Source organism: Mirounga angustirostris, unplaced genomic scaffold, assembly GCF_029215605.1.
Source record: "Mirounga angustirostris isolate CCGP_5_RB_7025 unplaced genomic scaffold, mMirAng1.0.hap1 SCAF_3, whole genome shotgun sequence".
Classification (NCBI taxonomy): domain Eukaryota; kingdom Metazoa; phylum Chordata; class Mammalia; order Carnivora; family Phocidae; genus Mirounga; species Mirounga angustirostris.
In genome coordinates, this window is record NW_026991711.1 from 181,114,038 (window position 1) to 181,136,496 (window position 22,459).

Consider the following 22,459-nt stretch of genomic DNA (forward strand, 5'->3'; position numbering starts at 1 on the left):
GAACAATAGCTGATGAAAAAGCCTTATCATTATTTTAGGAGACTTGATTTGGAAAATGAGTCTGAATGAAGATTCACTTACTTTGTCACAGTAAATGCCAACTTTACATTTGTTCATGAAAGAAAATAAATTACTAGATTTAAAGAATGATTGCATCACTAAGTACCCGCAAAGAGATCAGATTATCAAAATGGGGGTGAATGGGGGCTCCTGGGTGGCTCAGTCGGTTAAGTGGCTGACTCTGGCTCAGGTCATGATCCCAGGGTCCTGGGATCAAGCCCATCAGGCTCCCTGCTCAGCGGGGAGCCTGGTTCTCCCTCTCACCCTGCCTGCCCCTCCCCCGGTTCATGCTTTCCCTCTCTCTCTCTCAAATAAATAAAATCTTTAAAGAAAAATGTGGGTGAATGATGAGAAAGAAGTCAATAGGAGCAAAACAGTAAATACTCTTCTCTCATCTGCTGTCACATGCTTGTGAAGTTGCTCTTGGACAGTAAGTACCAAGAAAATAAAGAGATCACTTTAAAGGGACTTCACCAGGAAGTATGGGTAGCAATTTCATGCATAAAATTGGACTATCAGACTAAAAAATAATTATATTCATAAAAGCACACTCAAGTTTCTCATTAAAAAATTTAAAAACATTTTATTTGTAAGTTTTATACAAATTTAGCATTTATTATCTTTCACTTGGTAGTTTTATTATAATTATATAATATAAAGAAAATATAATTATTATTTTCACCAAGACCCACGTAAAATGTCCCCCAAATCCCTCAAATTTACACAGTGTGCTATATCATTATGTTCATTTTCTAGGTGAGACACTGACATGGAGTCTGAAAAGCCCTCCATACAGCTCAACAGTGCCTAATGTGGAAGTATCCAATTTGAAAGAATACATGAATAAATACCTTCACCCCAAAATGGTGGAAAACTTCAAAGGAACCAGAAAAACTGTGTTGATTTATATAAAGTCCATCTCTACAAAACTTTTTAAAAATAAAGAGTTCCACCATATTGACAACAAAAAAGTGAAACCACAAATCTGAAGACATAAAATAAACATAAGTGATCAAAAATGACAGCTAAACTTCAAGCCATGCCATCATTGTAATCACATGATTAATTTGAGTAAATATTAGGTATTAAAAGCCCAATAATTCCTTCACATTCTAATTTGAGTTATTTCATTTTAGTAATGGCTCTATTGAGGAATTGATCAATTATTTTTTCTGTTCTTGTGGTCTTGTCTTGTTATTTTCCCCTAAATCTATCTGGCAAGATGAACCAAAGAGGACATTTTTCCCTCAAAGAGGACATTTTTCCTTCATGTTCTCTAAAGATCTACCATATAGGATCTTCTAGAGAAAGAATACAACAGCAAGCATACTCTTCTCATAGGAAAAACACTAAGGGGCTCCTAACCACTCCAACAGGAATCATACCAGACCTCAAAACTAACATTAAAAATGCACAGACAGGACATCAGAAGTGGGACATCAAGACAGAGTATGACGAACTATTTTCCTATAATGCCTGATCACATTTACTACCTGGTTATATAGAGCTTTCATTCCAGGAAGCACAAATGCAACATACTCACCATAATAATGGTCAGCAGCAAAATTTGGGGCATGAGGAAATAAAAAAGAAGGAAGAGCATCTACCATATAGGCTGTAATAATATTCAATTCTCTAAGTCTAATAAACAATAAGTCTTCTAATACAGTAGGCATACAATAAAACATATTTGAAGCAAAATCTCTCAAGCAATGAGTGCTTGGAACCTCAAAAATTATTAAAATCATAGTAGTAATAATAATTACTACTATTGGTATTAGTCTTCATTATACTATTTTTATAGTAAGAGAAGTCACAGACACTGTATCTCTGAAGTCTCAAATCCTTATTAAATACACAGAGTTTGTAGGAAACACAGCCTTATCGGAATGCCCTTAATATTCAACTAAAAGGTAAAATTAAAACTTCAACTAGATGGCCGCTTCTAAGACATCAAAACCATTTAAGTCCCTTATTGCCTTTGGTTATTTTCCTTAATTCCAACCCTGAAAAAATAAATGAATTTAGGACATTAAAATCAGATACATTGTATCTGGACTGAAGTTACATTTTACTAAGCATATTAAAAATGTCTAGCATTATGTATGAGCTCTGAACTCTTAACAAAACTTGGAATTATTACAAAATTTAAAAAGCTAAACATTTAGAAAAGAATTATTGATATAACATATATTTTACATTCAAAATCAGGGGTTATTACAATGCACTTTTCAGTTGTCAGTAGAGGATCAAATGCAACAAAAAACATATTGTGACACATTTATTTAAATTAGCTTAAAAATATCACACGGGTTCAAACACTGCAAAACAAATATTCAGTCAGTTGAGTCACGAAGCAGTTATTTGAACATCCAGACTACAATAAGTAGGTATATACAGTATAATACAGATATGTAATAATGATAAATATATTATGTTAAACAACCCTTTGCTAGTTAACAAAGAATCCCTTTTAGGTTATTTTTGGCATGATGCCGGGGGCTCTGTCAAAGAACTGGACACCAGGAATTTGCTAATTTATAGGCTCCCAGCATGTAGCACTTGGACTCTTCAAGTAGATGCATAGCTAAAACGTAGGCTTGTTCATATATTCTTCCATTGTCTGAAAGAGAAAAATAAATTAGAACAATTTCCCCTTAAACCACAGCCTTTAGCAGCAGGTGAAACCTTTTTCATTCTTTTACTTACTCATTTTTTGCTGTTACTGAACAGAAGTTCCCGAAACATATATGGACATAAATCTTTGCATCCTGATCAAGAACAGTGGTTCAGAGTTTGAGAATAATTTGCATACATCTCCATATGGCTGGAACTAAATAACTTTCAACAGACAAAGAGCTGAGCTTGATCATAAAAAGAATGTCGGATAAGAAAAATACTAAAGCATCAGCGGCCAGCATATCACTGTTGACTTCAGATAAATATGCCTACTGAAACGATCATGAGAACCACCTCCAGGCACATGTATTAGAGAAATCTCAGTTTCTGCTACAGATTCTGTGCAAAACATCTTTTTACACTTACTGGCAAGATATAAAGGATAGACTACGATTCATAAGAATTTCTTCCATGTAGGGGCTCCTGGGTGGCTCAGTCCGTTAAGCATCTGCCTTCGGCTCAGGTCATGATCCCAGGGTCCTGGGATCGAGCCCTGCATCTGGCCCCCTGCTCGGCAGGGAGCCTGCTTCTCCCTCTCCCACTCCCCCTGCTTGTGTTCCCTCTCTCGCTGTCTCTCTGTCAAATAAATAAATTAAAATCTTAAAAAAAAAAAAAGAATTTCTTCCACGTATTTTGAAACGCTTTCCTCCAAAGTATGCAAACTTTCTTCATCCCCATCAGTTGGCAAGTTTGCTAACACACCACAAGGCCATAATTTTTTTCCAGCACTTTTTAAAAAATGTTTGGACAGATTTGCAACTAGAGGTAGAGTTAAAATATACAGTGATTTTGCAAGCCCTTTATCATGCAAGGCGAATGGACTTTCTCTTGCATTCTTTCCTACTGTAAACATATATATTTGTTTAACAGAGTGGTTCCTGGGTTGAATCAATAAGGAAGTTCAAGGCAAGTACCAAGCCTTGGGTAATGCCCCTGCCTTTTCCGTGTGAGCCAGGGTCAGCTCAATCAGCAATGTGCAACCTGTTCTTAGGCCTGAACCTCAGGGTACATGATTCACTTGCACCTGCCAGGGAAGACATTGATCAGCATGGGCCAAACTGAGCAAGGCCATGGCTAAGCAACATTGCTCAGAGGGTACTGAAGTTAGAAATCCGGTGTTCTGGGGCGCCTGGGTGGCTCAGATGGTTAAGCGTCTGCCTTCGGCTCAGGTCATGATTCCAGGGTCCTGGGATCGAGCCCCGCATCGGGCTCCTGGCTCAGCGGGGAGCCTGCTTCTCCTTCTCCCTCTGCCTCTCTCCCTGCTCATGCTCTCTCTCTCTCTGTATCTCTGTGTCTCAAATAAATAAATCTTTAAAAACAAAACAAAAAAAAGAAATCCAGTGCTCTAACTGGTTTTCACCAGCTCTGTTTAGAATTCCAGTGTTCCTCTGATGAAATACTTGTGCTCAGTCATCCACACTTTCTTATAAAGCTCTTACACCTCACACTGGCCAACAGCAACCCACACCCTAAGACCTTTGCCCTGTATCTCCTCTTACAGAAGCTGCTGGTGTCTTTAAAGTTAGCCGGAGTATCACATTGGCCTGGGGCCCATGCCTATTTTGTAGCATCTGGAGTTTATATCATTAAAAAAGGAATACAAAGGGGCACCTGGGTGGCTCAGTCAGTTAAGCGTCCAACTCTTAATTTTGGCTCAGGTCATGATCACAGGGTTGTGAGATCGAACCCTGCACTGGGGCTCCCCCAGCATGGAGCCTGCTTAAGATTTCCTCTGCTTCTCCCCCAACCCCAGCTTGCACTCTCTCTCTCTCTCACAAAAAAAAGGAATACAAAGAAATACAAAATTGGGTATAAAGTTTATTTAGAATGAGAAAAGAAATAACAGATGCTAACTTTTTTTTAAAAATTATTTATTTATTTGAGAGAGGGAGAGCACAGAGGGAGAGTGAGAGGGACAAACAGAGAGCAGGGAGCCCGATGTGGGGCTCGATCCCAGGACCCTGAGATCATGACCTAAGCCGAAGGCAGATGCTTAATTGACTGAGCCACCCAGGTGCCCCCAGATGATAAATTTTTTTTAGAAGATTTTATTTATTTATTTGTCAGAGAAAGAGAGAGAGAGAGCACAAGTAAGGGGAGCAGCATGCAGAGGGAGAAGCACGTTCCCTGCTGAGCAAGGAGCCCGATGCGTGGCTCGATCTCAGGACCCTGAGATCATGACCTGAGCCAAAAGCAGACGCTTAACCAACTGAGCCACACAGGCATCCCTCGGATGATAAATTTTTAAAAGATGACAAATACCGCAGAATTCAGAACAACAGCATATGGTTTCCATTCATTAAGTACCTGACACACTTTATAATATGTTCATTGCATGGCTACATATGCTTTGCAGTTAGATATCCTACCTTTGCAAATCTCACCACATGAGCCTGCAGCCTTGGAAGGGGCTTGGGCCAGCAAAAGGCTCTGGAATTGTCACTCCACTGACTTCCTGGTTCACTGGCCTCTAGTTATCGGCCCTGCTTCACAGCACTGGTTAACTCAGCCCGCTAAAGACTGCACGGACTGCCCTTTCTGAACCATGCTGTTCCCTAGATTACATGAACCAAGAGCACACAAGGTCCGTATTTTCTTGAGCTTGCCACTTTCAAGGTTGGAACAGACTTTTAAGAATGACACAACCTTAAAGAGCTCTGCTCTGGCCATTCACAAGAGGACCCAGATCTGTCCCTCAGGACCCCATCTGTTATCCATCTTGTACCCCCACATTTCTTGTGGATTCAGCACTGTGTGCACTACAACTTTTTACTGCACTATGGTTCCGCTTAGCTGTTAACATGAGTTGTGCTTTTAAGGGTGACAATGTTGGGGTGCACCTAGCCATTTCTCACGCATCCACACATACACAGGCAAGATATCCTGTTTCGTGAGCTAATGAGGTACATTTTGACCCTCGCTTCTCACCCTGTGGGGGAACCTCTTCTGTCGGTCGCCCCCGCTGGCGATGCCAGGAATTGCAACCCCCGCAGCTAATGAGGACCATCTTTCCCTTTCAGCTTCTTTTCTCTTCTCATTCCGCACCACCGCCCACAGGTTGTCCCCCTGAAAATAAGGCACCTCCTAAAGTCACCCCCAACCACTTAAACTGTTTTTTTCTTAATCCGTACTACTAATGTCAAGCCCCAGTACACTCAGAATAATCCCTGAGCATTTGGAGATTTAAGACTATGTATCTTCTTACTAAATATGTGAGGACAGCCTTTCTATTCTAAGAAACCTTTCCTGGGTAGGAGTCGGGGAAAGTTCCAGGAGCTAAAAGCACAAGCAATATTACAAAGGCCTCCCTTAACCTTTAATAGCTACATGTGTGTGCTCAGGTCCAGAGAACAGGGAAAAAAAGAAAGCAGTCATGTTTTTCCTTATGTAATTATGTTACTTGCACCCCTTCATTCTAAACATTTCTGATCAGATATACACAGTCAATTTCTCAATCAGCTCCCCAAATGTTCACTGATTCACTGACTTAGCTGAAGTACCCAGAGCCCAAGAGAGCACTGATAACACTGTCTCTATTTGGCAGGTGCTGTGATTTCACCAAGAGAGATTTGGAGGGCAGTCATGGCATTGCCTGCTCACTATGGGGACGCCGGGGCTAAATGGAGGGGATCCGGAGGCCTACCCATCAAGACCTTCCACTTGATCACCAGGGACATGAACTACCAGTTAATGTTTACTTGTGAAAGGGCTCTCTCCTGAAATCTGTGCTTCCCAGAGTTCCATGGAACCAGATTCACTGCAAGCTCTTTGAAACTCTATATATTTCTTACAGAGGAGGAATTCAAAATAATCCAGGTGTGTCTTGGCCCCAATTCAAAAAGCTTTAATTACTGTGAGTGCCAAAGACCCTGCTAAAAAGTCCCTTTCTCCTGTAAGGCTTAGACTCCACAGTCAGGGCCCTGAGGATAGAATTATAAATAACCCCTGGCATGTTTTAAGAAAGGTAGTTCTGTGGAATTTCCAAACCACTGAGTTCTCAAGCACCTTGTAAAATTCCCTTCCTGTGGCATTTGGAGAGAGCCAAGTAAACAGCAGAAAGTTTAAGTGCATTTCTTGAGGCAAGAACAACTCTGGAAAGAAATGCACCGGCCTCCTAAAAGGCACGCGCAGACACTGGGGTACTGCTCCTACAGAGGTCTTCCTCAGGGTCCGTTCACCTGAGGACCGGTTCCCCTGGATGGGCAGGAGCAACTCGTCGGTTCAGAGACGTGCACAAAAAAGGGGCTAGGAAACCATGCCTGATGTTGTTTTATTAACACAGTCAGTATCTTCTTTCTCAAAAGGCAGTAAGAATGGCTTTAATGCCAATTTTTAAGAGAGAGTTTATGATCCTCTGGGATCTCCTGACCGGCTACTGTAAAACAGGCAAGCGGAAAGACCCATGGACGCTGCAGGAAGAAGTACCCAGGGGTGGTGAAGCCAGGACAGAGCTCAGCTTTGAGCCAGAGCTGGTGGGTTCACCTCATTAGGGAGGCCAAAGGTCAGAGGGGTGATGTGCTCTTTCTCGGTGTCATTGGGAGGAAGGAGTGAAGGGGCTGATGTAGGTGAGTCCCCTTACTGGGTACAATGCCAATCTAGCCTGCTTCTAAAAGACCCACTGTATTTTTTTTTTTTAAGATTTTATTTATTTATTTGAGAGAGAGAGAGCATGAGAGGGGGAGGGTCAGAGGGAGAAGCAGACTCCCTGCCGAGCAGGAAGCCCGATGCGGGACTCAATCCTGGGTCTCCAGGATCATGACCTGAGCCGAAGGCAGTCGCTCAACCAACTGAGCCACCCAGGCGCCCGAGACCCACTGTATTTTATATAAATATCACAGAACCAGGAGCACATGGATGCTTCTGGGCCCATTTATACCTTGGCAAGCAAGCCACAGTATTCTCAATTTATTTATGCAAATAGGAGCACACAGGCAGCCTAGGCGGGAGGTGTGAGAAATTTTAATTAAAATGATAAATGCCATCTTCAATAATAAAGCTCTAATATCCCTGGTAAATGAAATAACGACGTACTCCTATTCTCCTTTCCCAGGGTAGCGCAGATATATATATATTTTTTAAAGATTTTATTTATTTACTTGACAAAGAGAGAGAGTTAGTGAGAGCAGGAACACAAGCGGGGGAGTGGGAGAGGGAGAAGCAGGCTTCCCGCCGAGCAGGGAGCCCGATGCGGGGCTCGATCCCAGGACCCTGGGATCATGACCTGAGCCGAAGGCAGACGCCTAACGACTGAGCCACCCAGGCGCCCCGGTAGCGCAGATATTTTAATGAAAATCTTTTTATACCTCTCGTAAAATCCTTGAAAAAAAATTAGCACCAAGCTTTTGATACCTTTTTGACAGTTAGGTATCCTCACTAAAAAAAAAACTCAGCCAAACAAAGAACGAAGATTCTGGAGCCCAGCGTCCTGCGTTCAAATCTCTATTCCACACTTACTGGCTGTGTCACATCAAGCAGATTGTTTAACCTCTCTGTGTCTCAGTTTACTCAGCTTCAAAATGAGGGCAAAAAATGCTACCCACCTCTTAGAGGTATTGTGATAATTAAATGAGTTAAAACAGGTAAGTTACTTAGAAACTGCACTCAGCATAGAGGAAGCGCTCAGTAAGTCTCTGCCAACATATCATCATCATCACCACCATCATCATTATCATTTTCCCCCATGGCACCAACGCTGGGTACTGACCTCCTGTAACATATCAGAATCTTCAATGGCTTTGACAGCAGATTTTTTGGACGTTTCCTGAATTTCTCCACCCATTATAAACTCGTCAAGGATAAAATAAGCCTTTTCGAAATTAAAGATAATATCCAGCTCACAGACCTGGTAGACAAAAACAAATGTTTTGGTAAACTTGCAGGAATATCAGGGCAAACAAATGTCAGTGTCTCAAGCTTTCTCAACAGTTACACCCATGTGGCATACCAAAGATAAAACCATCAGATGGTATCGTAAGGACCGAGAAACAGAACGAGGGGATCCCAGGCCTTTAGCAAAAGTAAAACCACATTCCATTAAGCAGGCCATGTCCCTAAATAATATTTCTTTATGTCACAACAAGAAATTTGAGACTTGGGACAGGAATCAGGCAGCACGAGCTCATATTTCCATCTGCACGAATAGAAGCCAAGTCCCCACTGCAAGTCAGGCAGAGGACAACGCCTCCTTCCTCCTACTCAACCGGCTGGAAATCTTGGCTCCTAGCTTTAGGACTCTCAGAAGCTCACTCTTCAGAGGCAAATTAGCTCAACTGTGCTAATTTTTCTCAAAATTATGTCACAAGCCAGTGGTTCTCAAACTTCAGAGTGTATCCGAATCCCCCAGAAGGCTCCTTAAGGGACACAGTGCTTGGGCCCCAGCCCTGGAGTTTCGGATTCGGTGGGTCTGGGTAAGGCCTGAGAGTCTGCACTTGTAACTGGTTCCCAGGTGATGCTAATGAGGCGGGTCTGGGGACCACACAGGGAGAACGACTATCATAGACCAAAACAGAGTCCGATAGATTTTGCTGTGTAAGGGAAGCAAGCGACAAGAGCACCCCCCTCCCCCAATAATCCAGATAGGGCTTGTTTCCAATTCCCTGACCGGACCAGCACTCAGGCACTCTCCTGAGGTTTTCCTTCTCACTTATTCCTCAACTCCCCAACACTTCTGTTTCCGGTTCCACACCCTCTGGAAGGCTTCCACCTGCAAGTTTTTAGCCCTCCCCCTCCTTCACTTCTCAGCAACACTGGATACCCTTCACCAGTCTTTTTCCTGAAAATCCCCTCTCCCCTGCTCCCTGACTTTGGCAATGCCATTCAATGCCTGTTCCTGTCTTCCATCTCTGCTGAATCCTGAATCCTTCTCAGACTCGTTGGATGATCTCTACCCCTACTTCACATTTGGTTAGGAAGTATTTATGGAGTTCTCGGGACAGAATCAGCAAAGCCAGCCTCACGGCTGCATGTGTCTTACATTCCAGTGACCCACCTTCTGCTTTAATGCTGGTGTTTTTCATGAAAGCCCTACGTATATTCTAGACAATGCCAAGGACGCTCTACAGCTGTGTCTGGCATGCAGGTGTCTTAACAAACCCAGATGTCTAGCCCTGATCTCCTTCTGGGGCGAGTCCAATATTTCCACCTGCTCATTAGACCTCTCTGCCTGGATATTCCTCAGGCCAAGGCACCAGGTGCCAAACTGAGGTCAAGCGTATTCTTTTCCCCGCAGACCCTGTTTTCCTTCATAGCTGCAACCTCTATCTGTGGCCCAATCTAATTCATCCCACAGATCCACTTCTTTCCCCCTCCCCCTCATCCCTCTCTCTCCTTCAGTCTCATCCCTCTCAGTCTGGTCTCCAATTCCTATTGATTCTATCATGGAAATAAATCCCAGCCCTTCCTGTCTTCTCCCCGTTCACCACCGCTGCTCCAGCCTGCAGCGTCTCATGAAGGCCACTGCAATGACCTTCTAGGCGGTGTCCGTCCGCACTCAAGGCCAACAACCATTAACACTGTGCTGAAGTGCCGATCTCTTTCCTCTCCTGAGTAGGGTCTTATGTTAAGGACAAAGCTTCCATTCCTCTGCCTGGCATATAGGACTCCTGACCACCCAGCCTGGGTGGGCTATCTGCTGCGCATGTCAGCACTCAGCCACCCCATGCTACACCCACACTCCACTAACTCACCGGCTTCTCTTATGCCTTTACCCTTTGCCCATCCCAGCAATTCCTGCAATGACCCCCAGTTGGCCTTTTCTTTATTCTGCTGGCAAAATTAAGCTCATTTTTCAAGGCCAGATTCAAAAGTCAGGGGCACAATGATTCCACCGAAGCCTTTCTCCCCCATTCGGATTTCACACCGCTTGCTCTGTGTTCTCTCTTTCTGTGTATGCTGACTGATCAATCTCTGCCCCCCCAGTACTGTGAGCTCAGGCACAGACCTTATCTTATCAGTCATCTCGCTATCTCTGGTATCTCGCACATAACAGGACGCAGTACACATCTGCAGGATAAATGAGTCAGTCATCACTTAGGCCTTGTTTCTGTGATGCTGGGAATTAATGGCTTCCCAGACCAACAGTTCTCTGATGTTGCTGAGTACTATAACTTTACATAAAACCCATGTCAACATTTTAGCAAAGGGTTTAGGTCATACATTTACCATTTAGGTCAATAAGCTTGCAGACTCCACAAGGTAAACAGTTAGGTAAATACCGCTATCATAAATGGCCAGCTCAGAAAAACTCACCTAATTCATCTGCAAAGGTCATGGTCTCCTCATTCATTAGAAAGCAGCATCAAGTGGGTAAATCAACAACAAGTGGGTGTATATATCTAGAGCTACTTCCCTCCTCCCTCAACAGTCTATCTCTGCCTGCGCTGATGACATGGAAATTCCATGTAGAAGTTGGAAAGAATGAGATAGATTTCTATGGACGGCTGTGGAAAGAACTCCAAGATACATCTGTAAGTGGGGGGAGGGGGGAGAAAAAGTTGCAGAATAATATGCATAATGTCATAATATGCATAATCCCATTTAAAAATAAAACTGTATATGTCTAGAAGGATATGTAAAAAAATACACAGTTTTAAATAATACAGATAAACAGAAAGAAAACACAATAGATCAGGCATCCATGCTCATTAGAGAAGGTACGAGAAGCAAGCAGTTACCAGAGGTCAGAAGAGGCAGGAAGTCAGTAGTTATAGTAGCAAGAGCTGAGGAACCTCAGAGTTCAAGGCAGGCGTAGACCAGGAGTCCGAGACAGACAGGAGCCTCATTAGGAGAAACCAGCAATTAGAATCCTGCAAGATGAACCTGACAGATACTAATGCAAGTTCTCTAGTTCTCTAGGACCATCTCAAACCCCACTCTCAGAGAGGCAACCTGCAGGCTGGCCAGCAGCCATGGGGCAATTAATTTACTGCATCTAGTTTCAAGAGATGGGAATAAAGTAACAGGGCATGCAAAGCCAGATACACACACACACATACACACACATACACACACATACACACACAGAGGCAGCTTGGATATACAATTACTATCTCTAGATCATAAGGAAACAGATGCACAAGTTCCATTGAAATTATAGAGAGTTACAAATGAGCAACTATTTCATATATGGCAACTCCAAAATGCTACTTCTTTGGTTATTCTTTGATCCTAACCCCAAGGGGTTACTGTATCTGTGAGTAAGAACAGGGAATATCTCCCAGAGCACCTTAGACCAAATGCAGAGCAATTACTCAAATACTTGTGAGTCCACCTCAAGGGTACTGTCCCGGTACATCAGGAATATGCCCTTGATGCTCAAATGACTGCATTTCATCTAATTATGCAAAAACAAGTGGTTTCCATGTTCATAAACACATGAGACTGTTAATTTCTTTTCTCATTTCTTGTGTATCTCTATTCTGGAAGAAAGCTTATAAAAGGCAGAAACAGTGATAATTTAATTTTACCCTTGATCTCTTAGCCTATGCCTTACTATAATCTGACCTGAGGGTCTATTCTTGTAGCAGAATACATGATGCAGAAGATTATTTCTGGCATTTCAATAACTAAATACTTCTGGATAGAGTCTAAGAACCTTCTCTTACTAAATTCTGTTCTAAAGTAAATACAAAAAGTTTAAATTATATACAGTAAATGTATAAAACCATACATACAATAATTACGGTTTAAGGTACAATGACATAGCAATTGACAGTTTGTAAAGTATTGTTAATTACACTGTTGCTTCGATCCTCACAATAGCCCCATGAGATTAGCAAAGTAAATATTTCTATTAATCTTTTTGAGTGTTATTTTTCTTATATGTAAATTAGAGATCTATCCCGAGCCAAAATCATGAGTCTGGTTAGTGAGTGAGTGGACACCAGGACCCAGCAGGACTCAGAGCCCTCCTCTTCCTCCCAGAAAACTTCCTAAATCAAGATCAAACCTCTCTGGGGCAGCAACACCCATACTCTCTGAGCACATCTGTAAAAACTCACACTATAGTCTATAATGGGAAAATATGCAGGTGGCCAAATCCTCAGACAGACCTTTATCAACTGGGAGATTCTGGGACATTTCTTCTTAGCCTCCATAAATTGGGGTTAATGCTGTTTACTGAAGATCAAAAGATTAACCAGTTAATCCTTGTAAATCTCCCTGGAATTGAAAAATGCTCAAAAAACACATAAATTAGTAGCCAGAGATTTTGATTTATCTGTCACAGGAAAGTAATATTTTCCAATGTTATAAGAGAAGCTCGGGACAAAGTTTTCTCTTCGATAATATTAAGGGTAGAATTCCAGGAGACCTTCAGGATTAACACAAGAGGAAAAGAAAGCCAAAGAGAAATATATTATTCCTGAGATGATGTCAATGAGAATCAGTACTGGTAGGCTTTGCTCATCACAGTTAATTAATAAGAACTGAACACCTACTGGGCAGATAGCCTTGAATTGCTCTTAGCTGCTCTTAGCTTAATAAAAGATTCCTTGAATTTTTTAGTGAATTAAATTTTGGTCCATGGGAAAGACAGAGCTTCTAAAGGTACACCAAAATAGGATGAAAAATTAATGTTAGAGAAATAGGAATTCATTCTGATTCTCTTTATATCTTAACTGGGCTCAGCTTTGGTGAAGGTGATTTAGATTCTCTTAAGAAAGCAATGTGTTCTCAAATATCTAATATTTGGTCAGATAAGACTGACATAAAAATTTAACCTCCATTCACATTATCACAGTCAGGGAAATCTAGGAAAACACAACAGGTCAAACCCGAGTGCAGAAATTAGGGGCAGAAGGCAGGTCCTGGGAAAGCCTGGGCCTCAGGAAAACACCTTCAGGTCTTTCTTTACAAAAGGCCAAGTTTGCAGTGGATTTCAAAATGTCAGGCTTCCTTTGAATAATGGAAAGCATAAAATTAAATAATCTCATGTTCAAAAACATGCAATTATACACCTGCGAATCCCTCTCTAAAAGATGAAAATAAACATGGGCAGCTAAGAGAAAGAGAAAGAAAAAATGGTCTGGCTGTCTTACTCTCTATACTGACCAACGACCTAAAATCTCCGAAGCGACATTTAAAGTCATCTTCTACCATCATTTACGAAGGGAAATAAAGGGGAATAATAAGGATGAAGGGAGGGAGGGAAAGAAAATTCTTCAAAAATCTTTCAAGTACTCACCCTTGTGAAAATTGTTGCAAGTAATCTGATAAAACCCTGGCGATGCTGCAAATGTTACTCATTCCATTGACCAGAGCACAGAAAGTCTTGTGGAAGCAAACTGTCCCAACAACACTTAATAGAAATCCTCAGTGACCCAGGGAACAGGGAAGGGAGCATTACTGAGAGAAAATATATTCCAAATCCAATGATTTATTTCTTAAGACCATGAAATGGATGGCATGTTTCTGGAACATTTGCTAAAATCTGGCCCAGAGTTGCTCACAAGTGTTGAAAAATCAAACAACTAAATCCTAGGTCATGATCTCGAGACACTTGAAGTTTGGTGTTCATACAAATCTTGCACAAGTTAAGGATAATACCAGGCTGTCCCATGTGGTTGGAGCACTGAGCCTATCAGGGATAAAAAAAAAAAGAACAGCGAGAAGGTTGGAGAAGTGGTCTGGGACTGATGTTTAGAAAGCTTAAATGCCAGGCTAAGAAGTTGGGCTTTTATTCATTATAGATGATGGAAAGTGGCTGAGGACAACCGTCGCCTGGATCCATGCATTGCAAGGAAGACGGTAACTAACAAGCCAGGAAAGGGAAGCAGAGAAGAGCCCAGAGGCATAAAGGGCCAGAGATGAGGTTTCAAAGAAAAGCAAAACTGCAATCCCAAGTAAACCTGTACTGGTGGGAGTGGAAGGAAAGAGATGGATTGTAGTCCCATCTGAATAGACAAAGGCAGCCTTTAGCAAAGGGTGGAGGAAGAACAAAGAAAGAAGCATTGAAGGATCCTGGGACATAATAAACTCAGTCACAAGACAGAACAGGTTTGCAGAAGATTATTTTAGTTCTCGACACGTTACAACGGAGACGGCTGAGAGAAGCCCAGAGAAGACTGTCCTCAGCAGACTTCTGGGAAGAGAGCCATCTGGTCATGGATTCCAGGAGGGTAGAAAGGGCAGGGGGAGGAAGAGAGCTCGGGGCAGAAACCAAGCAGGGGCCTTTAGAAACAGGATGAGAATTAGCAGAACTCAGGGTTGTGCCAAAAAAAAGAAAGGGAAGCAGTGACGAGCAAGGATCCCGTGCTACAGAGAGGTGAGGCAGGGGAAGCCTGAAGAAGCATCACTGGTGTTGACCAGTAGGAAGGGGCCAGTGGTAACTTTATGATTTCCTGGGAGCCATAAAGATGGAGCCCGAGCTGTAAAAGTGAATGAGTTCTAAGGATGGGGCACCTCATACAGGATACTACTTGGCAGTAAATGCATGGAGGTTAAATAGCAATAGGAAGGAAAAGGATTTTGGTTTCCTTGTTTGTTTGGCTTTTTTTTTTTTTTTCACGTATAAATAGTATTAAAGAACACCTGGAGCTTAGTAAAAGAAGCCAGAGAGGGGATTAAAAAGTCAAAATAGAAGAGAGATGACAGATGATGAAGAATGAGGAGGAAAACATCAAGGAAGCCTTCACAACTAAATTCTTGTTCACTGAATGAGCTCTCTAGGGTGGTTGTGTCTGAAGACAGAGAGAGACACGGCCTGCCTCTGAAAGCTTTGGAACCTTTGTTTACAAAGAATCACAGGAAGGGGGAGAATGCCTCATATTCTGATCCTTGTGCAAATGCAATTCATATTTTAGACTTGAGAGAGAGAAGGAATGCGATAAAGACAGAACTGACATAGAGCTGAAACGGGGACTAATTCCAAACAGACCAGTTTGGACACTTACATTTCCAAAGTATTTGTCCAGCAACTCCACGTAACGATGCACAATCTCTAGTGTCAAGAGCTCATTGTCCTGATTTTCTACAGCACAGCAAAAATATAAACTAGCATACCTTGAAAGGAAAAACACGAAGAAAGAAAAGTAAAATACGATGACACATCCAATAACCTGAAGATGGTGTTTTCTGCAGGGAATATGCGAAGCTCCCTCTTCTCCAGAGACTCTCCCCATCCAAATCCAAGAAAGAAGTCATCATTCATCACATCCAATAGCCTCCCAATATGTGAAAGAGAATATATAAAAACAGAGTGGCCATTGGGTTATTTCAGTTAATTACATGAAAGACTCTCAACACCATTTTACCCTGAGGAACTGTTATCAGGAAGACAGAGTCCTTGGTCCAGAGTAATGGGGGTGTCTGTTCATGCCCCTCCCCTGCTTGTGAACCATCCTTTCTAAACTTCAAGCCCGCGACCCAGGCTCTCACCTCACACTCCTTCTGTATTTGACCCACCCTCAGCCCATCCAGTCTATCCTCCTGCCTAAAATCCTCTTTCCCACACCCATCTGTGTGGTTAATGCCAACTCCCCGCCTTAGCTCTGAGCTTGGATGTCTTTCCTCCGGGAAATCTCTAACCTCGCAGACGGGACTGGATGCCGGGCTCTGCACACCTGTGCCTCCCCCAACAGAGCACCTAGTGCTCTTCACTGCCCATTTCATGGCTTGTCTCTGCCCCACTAGGTCACTGGCTTCCCAAAGGCAGGTGCTGAGTCTGCCTTGCTCATGTTCCCAGGAGCTGCAAATATCTGTTGAGAGAACTGCTAAAGCCTATTCTTTATACAATGGCTTAAATCACAAATGAACTCAAAGTTTTAAAAAGCCAGCAGGCAGAGAGTAGGGACAAGCTTCTTGTTGACAAGTGCTTCCTGGGACTCTGCCTTGCCGTCCCTGGGATGCTTATTAAAAGGGGCCTTCACTGACATCTCTCCGGATGCTAGTACTAAATGCTTTAATAAACTTGGACCTGGCGGAAGCAGCTTTGCCCGGGCACTTCTTCATAATTTACTCCATTAAATATAGCCTGCCAACTGGCCTCTGCTTTTGCCTTTCAGGTTTTATAAACACCTTTTGCAAGAGCCTTCCTAATGTGCATTTTCTTTCTGGGAGTGGCAGGAGGATGTTGAATGCAGGGTCAGGTCAGCTAGGTTCTGGTCCAGGCTTAGACATGAATTATCTGGGCCTCTATGAGCAAAATGGCTTGACCTCTTAGGGTCTCAGTTTCCTTACCCATAAACTAAAGTTGCTCACCAGTATGGTCCTGCTATGGCAAGCAGGTGCAATAATGAGAGGATATGTAAGTTTTAAAGCCAGAAGGAGGGGCGCCTGGGTGGCTCAGTCTGTTAAGCGACTGCCTTCAGCTCAGGTCATGATCGCAGGGTCCTGGGATCGAGCCCCAACTCGGGCTCCCTCCTCAACACGGAGTCTGCTTCTCCCTCTCCCTCTTCCTCTGCCCCTCCCCACCCTGCTCATGTGCTCTTTCTCAAATAAATAAAATCTTTAAAAAAAAATAATAAAGCCAGAAGGATATGGATTTGAATCCTGACTCTCCCAATTGCCCCTTAGTTCCTGTGACTGAAGACTAATTACTTAGAAACTCTCTGTGGCTTCAGTTTCCTCCTCTGCAAATATGAGTAATAATGGCAGTAATAAGAGCTGCCCTTCTCTCTAGCACCTTAACCTGCATTTTGTCCCATAGCATGTATTACTAACAGATAAGGTTTTGTTTGCCTAACCGATGAGTATGCCCTGTAAGAGCAGCATTGTTTCTGTCATTTGTTACGGCATCCACTGTCATTAGAAGTGCTGGAAATGTAATAGGTGCCCAGAAGCTATTTCTTGAATGCACTTGTACATTATCCACATGTAGATTACATCCCTAGAATCCATCCTGGCACATGGAAAGCCTTTCAATAAATGAGAGTTCTTTTTTGCTAGTCTCCTGATACAAATATTGGGGTTCCAGGCTCCAAAGATTTCAGTAAGTGATGCAACTGGTGCTGTAATAAAAAATGTTCAGGATTAAACAATCCAAAGCAATAATAAGAAAGACAGTTTTCATAAAGTTACTCACACCTTTTATAAACAAGTTTTAGCTCCTTCCAGTCAATAAAGCTGCTTGTCCTCTGACCACGAGAGAGAATAATCTGAACAATTTCCCGGGTGATCCTTTTCCTCTCTTTGTCAGGGAGAGTCGTGTACCATTTCTGCAGCCGTAATTTCCCCTGTCGACTGAAAAGCAATATGAAATGTATCTAGAACAAATAAAGGACAGAGAAAAACAGAATTTGATCAGCTAAATCATTCTACATAGACACTGGAAATTAAATGGCAGGGTTTACAAATGATGATAATTCTGAACAAATGAAAAAATTCTCACCAGCATGAAAACTATCTCATTTGAAAATTACATTTAACCCATCCGAGAACAAAGAAATGTGTGCGTCCCAAACATGGCTTATTGGTATTAGAGGGGAAAGATAAGAGTTTAAAAAATTATCCCTTTGGGGAGTCACAAATTTATTATAGGCAGAAAAATATATAAAGGAAGAATGTAACTCTTTTAAGAAAACAATAAAATCTTCCTTCACAAGGCAAAAATAAAGTGTTAATAACAGTGGAAGAGTTTACTTTAAAAATTGCATCCCAGTTCCATGTCAAAACTATGGCAACATAGTGATAATAGAGGGGGGGAAAAAGGGAGAGAAAGGAGGCAAAGGAAGATAAAGCACTAGGAAAGGGTGAGAAAGCAAGAAAGGGGCTACATTCTCAGTCTTTTTGTTTTTTAATAAAAATTGTATATATTGAAGGCATACAAGAGAGGGATCTGATACACATATCTAGAGTGGAGTTATTACTATAGTCAAGCTAATTAACATTTCATCTCCTCACATGGTTGCCATTGTGTGTGTGTGATTACAGCCCCTGAAATCTAATCTCTTCATAAATTTCCAGTAGTCAATCCAGTATTATTAACTATAGTCATCATCATGAACAGCAGATCTCTAGACTTATTATTCATCTTATAACTGCAACTTTGTGCTCTTCAACAAACATCTCCGCATTTCCCCCACCTCCCCACTCCTGGGAATCATGGTTCTACTCTATATGCCCCTATGACTTTTAATGTTTCAGATTCCACATATAAGTGAGATCATGCAGTATTTGTCTTTCTATGCCTGGCTTATTTCACTGAGCATAATGTCATCCAGGTTTATCCATGATTTCACCAATGACAGGATTTCTTTCTTTTTTATGACTGAAAATATTCCATTACACACACACACGCACACACAAAACACACACACATATATACCACATTTTCTTTATCCATTCATCTATCGATGGACACTTAGGTTAATTCCGTATCTTGGCTATTGTGAATAATGCTGCAATGAACTTGGAAGTGCAGATATCTCTTCAAGATACTGATTTCATTTCCTTTGAAAATACACCCAGAAGTGGGATTGCTGGATCACATAGTACTTCTATTTTTAATTATTTGAGGAACCTCCATACTGTTTTCCATGATGGCTACACCAGTTTGCATTCCCACCAACAGTGTTCCCTTTTCTCCAAATCTTCACCAACACTATTGTCTTTTGTCTTTTTGGTAACAGTCATTTTAACCAATGGGAGGTGATCTCCTATGGTTTTGATTTGCATTTCTCTGATGATTAATGATGTTGAGCATCTTTTCATATACCTGTTGGCCATCTGTATGTCTTCTTTGAAGAAATACCTGTTCAGGTCCTTTGTCCATTTTTTAATCAGGTTATTTATTTTCTTGCTATTGACTGGTTTGAGTTACTTCTATATTTTGGATATTAACCTCCTAACAGATATATGGTTTACAAATATTTTCTTCCAGGTGGCCACTTCATTCTGTTGATTGTTTCCTTTGCTGTGAAGAAGCTGTTTAGTTTGATGTAACCTCACTTGTCTATTTTTGCTTTTGTTCCCCTTGCTTTTGGGGTAATATCCAAAATACCCTTGCCCAGAACGAAGCTTTCTCCTTCTACTTTGTTCTAGTAGTTTTGCAGTTTCAGATCCTACATTTAAATCTTAATCCATTTTGAGTTGATTTTTTTAATAGGGAGTGTCAGAAGGATCCAATTTCATTATTTTTCATGTGGATAACCAGTTTTCCCAACACCACTTATTGAAAGATTTTCCTTTCCCCTTTGTGTGTTCTTGGCAGCTTTGTTGAAGATCAAACGAAGTCTTAAATGTAAGCTCTTTACCCCACTTTGTGGCTAACTTGGCTGAGAGCTTTAGAATAGACCATCTCATGTAACAATTGTCTTTGTCATCCTAATAGATTTGTTAACAATTTAGATAGTGTGTTGGCTATGTTTGGAAGCAACCCAATCTTATTTTCAATTAAGTTTCAAAACGTGTATTTTAAATAAGGATTTATATTTCAATGCATTTTAAAAGATTTAAATGAATGGAAGACACCATAACATGTAGAAATTTACTTTAGTACCTTGGAGGTTCAGCAGAGATGCTTTTCAGAAATTGTCAGATGGTATAATATTTATTTGATGGGAGATTAAGTTTTCTCAAGGCACCATGTGAGAAGTAGTTTAGAATCATAATTTATTTCGGGGCGCCTGGGTGGCTCAGTCATTAAGCGTCTGCCTTTGGCTCAGGTCATGATCCCAGGGTCCTGGGATCGAACACGCATTAGGCTCCCTGCTCCGCGGGAAGCCTGCTTCTCCTTCTCCCACTCCCCCTGTTTGTGTTCCCTCTCTTGTTGTGTCTCTCTCTGTCAAATAAATAAATAAAATCTTAAAAAAAAAAAAGAATCATAATTTATTTCATCAGGTTTTTGCTTTCTTTTCTTTTTTAAAAAAATAAAATTCAGTAGGGGTTAAGTGTGTTATGGAGGGGAGAATGATATATACTGGAAGCCAAAATAATTAAAATTTTAAAAACTTTTTTTTAAAGATTTTATTTATTTGTTTGAGAGAGAGAGAGAGAAAGAGCATAAGGGGGGGAGTGGTAGAGGAAGAGGGAGAAGCAGGCTCCCCGCTGAGCAGGGAGCCCCATGAGGAGGGACTGGATCCCAGGACTCTGGGATCATGACCTGAGCTGAAGGCAGATGTTTAACCGACTGAGCCACCCAGGCGCCCCTTTAAAAACATTTTATTTATTTATTTTTTTTTTGCAAATATTTTAAAAACATTTTATAAATAAAATATTCACCTCCTTTTATTGAAGAGGTTTGGCTCTGAATATCAGGGCATAGGTCATAAAAACTCACTAGGTGGTGATATCTGAGGACCAAAAGCAACCAGGCTCTTTCCTCAGAGCTCCTCCTACCTCAAACCTATAGAATTTGAGGTCTTCCTTAATAAAGTTATATCCTGTCTTAGAAAGAAAACATATCAAGTCAGGAAACGCCAGATGTTGGTGAGGATGCGGAGAAAGGGGAACCCTCCTACACTGTTGGTGGGAATGCAAGCTAGTGCATCCACTCTGGAAAACAGCCTGGAGGTTCCTCAAAAAGTTGAAAATAGAGCTATCCTATGACCCAGCAATTGCACTACTGGGTATTTACCCCAAATTATACAAATGTAGTGATCTGAAGGGGTACGTCCACCCCAATGTTTATAGCAGCAATGTCCATAATAGCCAAACTATGGAAAGAGCCAAGATGTCCATCAACGGATGAATGGATAAAGAAGATGTGGTATACATATACAATGGAATATTATGCAGCCAAAAAAAAAAAAAAAAAACTAAATCTTGCCATTTGCAATGACGTGGATGGAACTAGAGGGTATTATGCTAAGCGAAATAAGTCAATCAGAGAAAGACAAGTATCATATGATCTCACTGATATGAGGAATTCTTAATCTCAGGAAACAAACTGAGGGTTGCTGGAGTGGTGGGGGGTGGGAGGGATGGGGTGGCTGGGTGATGGACATTGGGGAGGGTATGTGCTATGGTGAGCGCTGTGAATTGTGTAAGACTGTTGAATCACAGACCTGTACCTCTGAAACAAATAATACATTATATGTTAAAAAAGAAGAAGAAGAAGAAGAAGAAGAAGAAGATAGTAGGAAGGGAAAAATGAAGGGGGGGGAATCAGAGGGGGAGACGAACCATGAGAGACTATGGAATCTGAGAAACAAACTGAGGGTTTTAGAGGGGAGGGGGGTGAGAGGATGGGTTAGCCCGGTGATGGGTATTAAGGAGGGCACGTATTGCATGGAGCACTGGGTGTTATACACAAACAATGAATTATGGAATACTACATCAAAAACTAATGATGTAATGTATGGTGACTAACGTAACATAATAAAAGAAAAAAAAAGAAAACATTTCTTAGAATAAAGACTTGAGAACCAAGACATCGCAAGTGAGGAGAAAGCAAGTGTGAAAGCTCTGCTCATCTAGCAACTTTAAGAAACATCACCCTCAGTGTGGAAGTTTAAATATCTGCTGAGAACAGAGCATTTTCTTAAATACCCATTTCACTATCAGCACAGGTATAAATAATTCAGTAAGGGAACACAGTCACTGTTTTCTAAGAATTAAATTGAGAAAGGTATTTTTACGTCTAAGAAGAGATCATCCTAAAAGTGACATTCTAAAAGTACAAGGTGGAAAAAAAATTAAAAATAAATAAAAGTACAAGGTGGAATGGTGATAGAACCATAAAACCTCAGGATCTTGAGAACAAGGCTCAGCTTTGGATCATTACCAATGGATAAGTCTATTCAACTCAATGTCTAGCAAATGGTTAGACTTTCGCTAGAGAAAT

At 41.5% G+C, this 22,459-nt stretch overlaps 1 protein-coding gene across 2 annotated transcripts in view; it reads right to left on the minus strand.

Moving 5' to 3' along the window:
• Nucleotides 1–625: 625 nt before the first annotated feature.
• Nucleotides 626–22,459, minus strand: part of AP1S3 (adaptor related protein complex 1 subunit sigma 3) — a 53,827-nt gene continuing 31,993 nt past the window's right edge. Inside the window, exons 2-6 of one of the 2 annotated variants that reach the window (XR_010410312.1) lie at nucleotides 17,761–17,939; nucleotides 15,630–15,738; nucleotides 13,922–14,314; nucleotides 10,987–11,202; nucleotides 8,444–8,581 (exon numbers count right to left, since the gene is read on the minus strand). Coding sequence is in view for 1 of the 2 variants with exons in the window: in XM_064587147.1 (XP_064443217.1) it covers nucleotides 2,648–2,683; nucleotides 8,444–8,581; nucleotides 15,630–15,738; nucleotides 17,761–17,939 (462 nt within the window). In the remaining variant the exon portion in view is untranslated. Of the gene's footprint in view, nucleotides 2,684–8,443; nucleotides 8,582–10,986; nucleotides 11,203–13,921; nucleotides 14,315–15,629; nucleotides 15,739–17,760; nucleotides 17,940–22,459 lie in introns of those variants that run through there. The other variant, XM_064587147.1, reaches the window with a different exon arrangement.